This window comes from Polypterus senegalus, chromosome 11, assembly GCF_016835505.1.
Source record: "Polypterus senegalus isolate Bchr_013 chromosome 11, ASM1683550v1, whole genome shotgun sequence".
Lineage (NCBI taxonomy): Eukaryota > Metazoa > Chordata > Cladistia > Polypteriformes > Polypteridae > Polypterus > Polypterus senegalus.
Genome location: NC_053164.1, coordinates 47,289,665 through 47,298,847, shown reverse-complemented (window position 1 = coordinate 47,298,847; position 9,183 = coordinate 47,289,665). Strand labels below are relative to the sequence as shown.

General features: G+C 37.3%; 1 protein-coding gene across 2 annotated transcripts in view; it reads right to left on the bottom strand.

Annotated features, from left to right (window-relative positions):
- Window positions 1-200: 200 nt before the first annotated feature.
- Window positions 201-9,183, bottom strand: part of LOC120538922 (caspase-7-like) — a 30,231-nt gene continuing 21,248 nt past the window's right edge. The window contains exons 3-5 of one of the 2 annotated variants that reach the window (XM_039768538.1): window positions 6,720-6,883; window positions 4,376-4,514; window positions 201-1,611 (exon numbers count right to left, since the gene is read on the bottom strand). In XM_039768538.1, the coding sequence (XP_039624472.1) occupies window positions 1,295-1,611; window positions 4,376-4,514; window positions 6,720-6,883 (620 nt within the window). In that variant the 3' untranslated portion in view covers window positions 201-1,294. The remainder of the gene's footprint in view (window positions 1,612-4,375; window positions 4,515-6,719; window positions 6,884-9,183) is intronic. The other variant, XM_039768539.1, reaches the window with a different exon arrangement.

Here is a 9,183-nt window from a genome sequence, read left to right as displayed (position 1 = left end):
TGCTGAACCAGAGCTACAGTCATCAGCATTCCCCTTTTCAGGAACAAGCGCCCACTGCTGGACACACAGCTACACTACACAGGAACCAACCTTGGACAGACTGTTAGTCCAACAAAGGAATTCCTCCAATACTCACTTTTACCAGCCCAGATTAGACTCACCCGCATCTCTTAAATTTTGAAGTATTTGGAGAAGCTCTTTGAGGGTTTATGATAGGGAAATTTCAAATAAAGAGTAGCTGAACAGGGGGCATGAGTCCATGTCTCTGGAGCTGTGAGACAGTCATGTTCACACAAGAACACCATCAAAGGTTTGTGGAGGAAAAACAAAAGACATTTACTAGAGAAAACATCAATGAACAGCATGACATTATAAATTCAAGATTTCAAAAATAAAATACCGGAATTGCTTAATTCTTCAGTAATTATGAGGTAGTCTTATTCGTCACAATTAAAATGAAAAATAATAAATAAACACAATGAGAATTATGACTGCATTACAATATTTACCATCATAAATATAGAATATCATACTCAAGTGCACTTAATCTGGTTCTGGGCCACCAAGACCTGGTGGCATCAGATGCAAGACTGGAACAAACCCTGGACATGAAGTTCTTCTCTCCTTGGAATTATTAAAGTTTATCTAATCTAGTTTCAAATATTGCTAAATAGCTAGAAAATAAATAATCTATACTCTGTAGTGGCTAACAGTATGCAGGGAAGCAAAATCAAAGCACTTGTCAGTGTTCGCCATTTCAACTGAAAAATGTGATCCTTTGTGTTGCTAACCTCTTCTATCTAAAATACAGTGGAATCACAAAGAGCTCCTCTGTAACAAAGTGTTTATTTCAAGCATCAGTATTTTCACAAACGTGCAAATTATGTTTTGTAACGTCAGTGTTTATCTGTAGTTAATGCTCACATCGCCTTTATATGAGTCTTAAAGTGCATACGATGGATTGGATTCACATAGCCAGGGCTCCCTGCCAATCCATCCTGTATTCCGAGGTCTGCCACAATTATACATTGTGAAGACATTTTCTTTGCATACATAATGTCTCTCTCTCTCGGTCTCTGTAGAGATGATCACACACAATGAAGTGAGACACAGTTTGTCAAAAGGCTCCAGGTTGCTTCTGTGAAGGCCTTTGATCTTTTTTTGCTGCGAGTTTTACTTCCTCAAAAACGTACAGCATATGAAACTGTTTTAGTATTACATAACAGATTTTCTTGTCTGTTTCAGTGATCTGTCTGTTAATCAAAATTACACCCTTAAACTGAATCCTTCCATCTTAGCTGATTGACTTTTTACGGGAGGAGCTGCAGTGTAGGGTGCTGGAGTGACAGTCTTCAATAGCTAGAGGGAAGCTCCTTTCTTTGCAACTCTTTGCAAAAGGAAAAGTTGGAAGGGTGAGACGACTAACAAAGCATGGCATTTCCTTCTTCCCCGTCAATTCTTGTCCTTTTGCCTGATAGTGATACGCCACTCTGTAGTTGATCTGTGTGGCGATTTGGTTCACTTCCAAATTGCAGCCATTCTCCTCTTCCAAAATGTCGCACAATGTCTGCAGAAATACCGAACCTGTCAGATTCAGAAAAGCAGCGTAGCCTGAAAGAAACAAAGGGACAAAAATGTCATTCTTATCTTTTTACTAATCCACTGAAAAGATCCGTCATGTTGTCTACTGCTTCACAGAACACTTCAGTAACATGGAGCCCCAGGAAACAAATCAATAAGTTTATACAAGTACCATTAATAATAACAACAACAACAACAATAAACAGAAATTCATGTGTTTGTTTTCCAGATCTGCTCACTACAACTCATAGCTAGAGGCCAAAGCCTAGCAGAGTATCATAACATCTATACCTACTTGTTTTTGTTGTACAACTGGCTTACTTATGGATGGGATCGACATTCTCAGTCTTTCTTAATACAATTGAGGATTATAAGGGTCCACTGTTTATCCTGGCAGGAATGGGCATGGAGCGTAGGTTCTAAAACTATGGGATGCATCACATTTTGGGGTCACTTGTTTGTATTTGAGCTGTGCAGTGTTGTGATTCACAATCATCAACCCTTTTAATGGGAAAGGGATGTGTATGGTTTGTGGAGTGTCTTGTGATGTGTCGTCCTGGGCAGGTTAAGGAAACACCATTGGCTGAAACAGATCATAGCAGATCATTCTCCAAGGAGAACCAATCCCCATCCCAACTCCTATGGTGACGTTTGGCAGTGATTCTGGGTCTCCAAGACTTAAAAAAGGCAAAACTGGGTCATGAGAAAAAAAAAAAAAGTTTAAGAAGAGCTGGCACAGAGCATCATGGTCTGCTGGTAGAAACCTGCTATAAGGGTTTATTGTTACTGTACATGACCGCCATGCCACATCTTTGCATAGTCTGGTTTCATCATAATAAAATGTATACAATCGTTTGGGCCATAAACATTGGGGAAATAATGTGGATGACACAACACCTAACAAAATCCCATACTTTGGATTTACTTTGGGAAAGCAAGAGGTGATTCAAAGAGCAAGTTAAAGTGAAATATATTAAACATGAAGAACGGTTAATCCGATATTACGTTAATCAAATAACCACTAAGGTTTATTAATGTCAAACTTGAATTAATTAACGGGATGTATTCCCAAACTCTTTAACCAAAACATTCATTGCAAGAAACTAGAATCTACACAAGTAAAAGTGTCCTTCATTATTTAATTATTGAAAATTAGATTGCAAACAAGAATCATCCAAATCCTAATTGCAATTAATTCTGAATCACCTTGAAGGTAAAACTTTCCCAAAAATCTAAGAAACAAGATGATGTCAGGAAAGCAACTAATTAGTGACATAAAGAATTGCAGTGTAATATTTGAGTGCCTAACCATCATCATGCCCTCAGTATATCAATACTCTCACTAGTTAGGTAGTTTCCCTATAATGAAAATAATAAAAATGCCCATGAATGTTAGTAGTAGTAGTAGTAGAAGTAGTTATAATATAATTGTCATATATCATCTTCTTTTTTCGGCTACTCCCGTTAGGGGTCGCCACAGCAGATCATCTTCTTCCATATCTTTCTGTCCTCGTCATCTTGCTCTGTTACACCCGTCCTCTCTCACCACATCCATAAACCTTCGCTGAGGCCTTCCTCTTTTCCTCTTCCCTGGCAGCTCTATCCTTAGCATCCTTCTCCTAATATACCCAGCATCTCTCCTCTGCACATGTCCAAACCAACGCAATCTCGGCTCTCTGGCTTCGTCTCCCAACCATCCAACCTGAGCTGACCCTCTAATGTACTAATTTCTAATCCTGTTCCTTGAATATCTGACCGACATACACATTGCCACTTTCCAACACTATGATAAACTCAGGTTGGGATTAAAATATACCAGAAAAAAATAATCCCAATTAGGCTTTGGCCAACTCAAAGCAAAAACAAGACAAATAGGAATTAATCATGGATATGGCATCAGTCCATCACATGGAACATTCACATGCATATCAATACTCTGCCAAAGTACAATCATCTGTAACTCAAACATGCATGTTTGTGAAATGTGGAACAAGAACCATAGTACATGAGAGGAACCTGCAAACTCTACACGAAACATAACTAGGTGATGGATACAAACTTAGAATGTTTGATCTAGAGGCAGCACTCAAAACTAAATTATTATACTACCATTGTACTTTAGTTTTATTCCATCTGTGCTACCTGTTTAAGATGGGTTGAAATCTAAGTATGTAACATAGACCTCAGTACTAATATTTGCAGTCCATCTATTGGAAAGTCTTTTGTAATGCATGTAGTAATAAAATGCATTGCATTTGTCATTCCATCAGATGACACATCACAAACATTTGTATAAAAAAATGCATTACTATAAACGTTTGTGGTGTTTCATCTGTTGGAATGACAAATGCAATGCATATGTCTCTATTATATGCCATTCAGCATAGGATTCTTAAAAGCAGTGTTAAAGTTTGTGATGTGCCATTTGTTGGAATAACAAATACAATACATTTTATTACAACAAATGTTTCTGGTGTACATTTGTTGGAATGACAGAGACATTACAAGTGGAAGGACACAGAGATACAGATGCTTATCCTTTTATTAAGGTGGATAGCAGCTAGTGGTCACATTCCCACTTAAGTCACTTTCCATGAATAATACAACAGATCATGTTAGTTCAGTCTCCCAACTCTGAATTACTCCGCGACCCCAAGCAAGTCACCTAATTAGCCAAATGTACTTGTGATTTATTGGTCACTTTATCTAAAATGGTTAGTTAGAAAGTTAACTCTTTTTATTCTTTATTCATTCTTTTCCAATTTGTTGGCCCTACTTTTGCTGCTGAGCTCACCTGGAGCTGTGGCAAAACAAACTGCAGACTCATTTGGGATTGAGAGATAGGTAGAGAAGCTACACTCTTCCTCCTCCTCCTCTGTAGTCATCGCTGAGTCAACCTCAACACCACCATCCAGGTTTTGACCACGACAAGCCTGAAAGAAAATAATTCACCTTTAAATATAACACAAAAAAAAGGTTCAAACTGCTTAAAGATGAACAACTGGCATATCTAGCATCTTTAAATGACCCACCAGATACTTTTATAACTCTTTGGCATGTCATGGAATAATAATAAGTGTTAATAAACCTCTTTCCAATTCTACTGAGTAATGAAGCAAAAAAAAAAAAGAAAAAGAAAGCTTGTTGTTAGAAGACCTTCTAATGCAGGAAAGAGCTGTAGACTATAGTCATACTGTTGTCTTGTTGATTTTTCTCCAGCATATTGTGATAATATTTGTTCAAATACAAAGTATGTTTTTCTATTTACATTTTCTCCATTATGTATCATGTTTACATTATATTTCATTGTCATATGATATTTGTAACACTGCTACCTCATAAATTCTGAGTTTGCTTCACATGCCCCATCGATCTCTGAGTGAAGTTTGCACATTCTTCAACATGGTGGGGAATTTCTTCTAGGTACTCCAAATGTGTGTGTGTGGGCGCATGCATGAGTGGGCCTGTGATAGACTGGCATCCTTTCCAGGGCTACTTAGAGCCTTAAACCTGATGGAGCAGGGATAGACTGTGAATAGGTAGAATTGAAAATGGGAGAATCAAAAAGAAAAGGCAACTTTAATATTGGCTTTAGCACTTCTCCACATAGTCTCTCTGAAGGTTGATACACTTCTTGTATCATTACACTAACTTCTTTGGTCCTTGGGAGAAGAAGCCTTTTGGCTGCTTCTGAATCCATATTTGAACCACATCCTCAAGCTCATTATCAGAGGTGAACCTGCAACTACATAGAGACACTAAGTCTCTAGCCACATGGTTCTAGATCAGGGCTGTCAGGGGGATGTGGAAGATGATCAAACTGCATCTGTTGCATTACCTCCACCATTATGGCCATTACATGGGGATGTGTGTTGTCATGGAGCAGCAAGACTGCTTTAGACAGCATCCCTCCTCTTTTGCTGTGCATTGCAGGTTTCAGGTCCACTCTAAGCACATCACAGTATGTTGTACTGGTCACCGATTGTCAGAGTTCCTGAAAATGCACCACAATAGAACCTTTCATGTCCCAAAAGAATATCAACATGATTTTATTAGTGGAGAGCTGTAGTTTTTTTTTTTTTTGTTTTTTTTACTGGGGAAGATGGCCATTTTTCCACTGCATGCTTTGTTTCTTGCTTTTCAGGTCATAGTGATGGACCCATGTCTTATCTTAATTGAAAATCCACTCCAAAATATTTGGATCTTCTTCATAATGTTTCAGTAATTGGTTTTTAACATTCACACGCTGTTGGTTGTGCAGATCAGTAAGGTGTTTGTATATCTGTCTTGCGCAAACTTTACGGTACCCCACATCATCATTCACTATGAAACTTGCAGATTCATAGATGATATCCAAATATGCAGCAACAGCAGAAAACTGGCACTCTTCTCTGATGAAGGCATTTGCTATGTTGATATGGGTTTGTGTGTGTGATGTTGATGGTCGACAAAATCAAGCTTCATCGATTATGCTGTTCTTCCCACTGTAGACATTTATACACATTTATAAATGTTTCATTGAGTTGTGCCATTTTCATTTCAGTATTGAGCATTACAGATTTGAATTTCAGCAGCTTTCACTCCCTCTACTCAAAGAAATTTCACTACACTTTGTTGTTCGACAAGGTGCAATACTACATCAATTTATCCATGTTCATTAGACCTTCGACTAAGAGCAGAGTGCTGTGCTGTGTTTATTGAAACTACCTATAAGCCATTGCAAACATGTTGTATTGCGTCAGCTTCTATCCTTTGTGGTTATTGCATGATTTTCATATACTCTTTACTTTTGCAAAATACATGCAATTATTGTGTAATACACTAGGCTCACAAGTACACTTAATAAAAATTAGAGTTTTCATTTCTGTCAGCAACTGTGTGGGTTTCCCCCCTACCATATAGAAGACTATGTTAAGTTGATTTGTGATTCTAAATTGACACTGAAGGGTGACTATGGGAGAATGAGCGTGTAAGTGTAGCCGATTCAAAACCGATTCCTGCATTGCACTAGATACAACTGTAATAGGCTTCAGTGAATTTGACAATTGATGGATTGGTTTTTAGCCACTGCTCAAGATAAAAGGTGCTATATACAAAATGGTGGAGAATTTACTGCTATGGAAGGAGTGACCTCCTACCTGGACAAAGAACAATTTGGGTATCGCTTTTGTTGCGGGGCCATCGAAAAAGCTAAAGATGTCTGCCAACTTCACTGGTTTGCAGTCTGCTCCATACACTCTGCCCTCCTCGCCATGGCTTGATATGACAGTAAGAAAACACTCCCCTAATGGTTCACGGCTGGCTGGGTGAGAGGAAAAAATAAAAAATAAAAAAAAACATACAAATTAAAATTTAAAGTGTGATCAAAGTGAATATTCACATCACCTAAAAGAAGGACAGAAATGTGTCCACTCTTTGAAGAAAACCCTTACTTTTTCTCTGCCTTGTTGAGTTATGACGTCTTTTACAAATCCTAATCATTCCAAAATATATATATTATATATATACATATATACATATACACACACTAAAAGTACCTGTTCCTACAATGACAAAATTTTTATGTATTTTTTGAGACAAAGGCGACAAATAGTATAGAAAATTGTATTCTTAAAATTAGTAATCTCTATGTATTAGAAAAGTATTATAAGCACATGAGAACATTAGACACTATATTTAACTAAGCAGTAAGATGTAAGAGTTAGAATTAAAAAGACTTATGCCTACATATTTTTTATTATTCTGTATGAGCTAGAAACCACCAATAGTTTATTAAGCCAAAGGTTAGACGTGCAGGAGAGCTGGGGAAAGATGATCGCTTAGAGAGAGAGAGAGAGAGAATGTGAACTCTTTAGCTGTAAATTATAGTAGCAAACAAGAATAGTCCTTATCAGACAGATAAGATAATTAAAGGGGTGTCAAACAAGAGTTATTGGTGGAATCAATTAGAGGCAGGACTAGAGTAATGGAATGTTAGGAGTCAGATGAGGATGAATAATAACTTGTGTGATAAGAATTGTAATAAATGTAAGAATTGCTTTTAGTCGTTTGTTCATTGTTCCATCTTAAGTGAGTCTGTATGGACGCCATATATTAAAGCTTAATTCTGCTGTCTGTTCTGAAGTCTCTGAGTCCCTTCATTGGGGCTGAGGGCGCCCCTGCCTTGTCAGCTTGCTCCAACAATAGGAACCCATTCTAGAAGAGATGCCATTTCACCACATCAAAACCAACTCTGAAAGCAGATCCCCATCTATGATGAGAGCATCAGCCTCTCCCCTCTTGTTCCTAGGTTAAGTTTATATTCAAGATGCAAGAGAGATGAACAATTTATAAAAGGAAATGAAGAGAAACACACAAAACACTCCACACATCACGGTCCCTAAAGTTAATTCCCCAATACTGTATTGAATAAAATAAATGAAAGTACAATTCTGTGTATACTGCTTTTGATGTAAACCCTCCAAAAACTTTGTAATGATACATGATTACTGGAGAGGACTGAAGCTGACGCATTTTTAGGCTTCACTACAGGGTGAAATGATATTTATACCCAAAATTTCCATTATTACTACCAATTACTTGTTTGAATTTTAAAGAACACACTTTTACACCAAAATTGTGTTTTGCAATAACCATCAATAAAAGCCAAGTCACCAGGAAAAGCAAGGATACTGTATAATGGGAGAAAAAAAAAGAAAAAAACAAAAAAGAAAAATTAAATATGGTATACAGAAAAGTTCTCAGTTACTTACATAGTACTCCTGATACATCTTATCAACCCAAACAAGTATAAATGAGGCCTGCCATCTTAAAACATTTTGCAGGCAAAGTTGGGTAATGCACAGCTAGTTTACTCTTAATAAGAAAATGGATAGATGATGCACATACCACAGAAAGTGCAACCACAATTGGAGTACTGAATACTTGTACTCTAAACACTTCAAGATAATTGGGAGTGACCAATCAAGAACAAATTGGGTCCTATTTGGAAATAAAACCTCTAAATGCAAAGGAAGCCCTAGACTAAGGGAACTATAGTGTCACTTAGAATGTGGAGATACAAGCATTGTCTTTCAATTCCTGAAGGGCATGCAGTACCTAAAATAAAGGGTTTCAATGTATTCTTCATTAATATGAAGGAGGCATCAGAGGATGAACAAAAGGAAAAGCAGATTTAGGAATGAAGAGTAGACCAAACATTTCAAAATAAGGACTCCTAAATTTTGATTTATGTTCTGGATCTGTTTAATCCAATTCAGGATCAAGGTGACGGGGTACAGCAGCTATAATGACAGTATCTTCCTAAAGGCTAGAATTAGTCTTAGATGGGATACCAGTCCATCATTGGACAAATTTGTGCTCACAATCACACTTACTTATACAAGGCCAATTAACAACTGCACAACACCCTAAATTCACTTTGATGTATTCTTCTATATCACCCTTCCATTTACAAGCTCAGAACACTACATACATTTAGACAGAAGTGGCCAAGCTCCTTCTCCGGATTTCCAAATCTATTTCACTTATTAAATATTCAATTGCTTCACATCCAAGAGAACATCACTTCTATTCTAAAGCATTACAAAAAGGGTGTTCTTT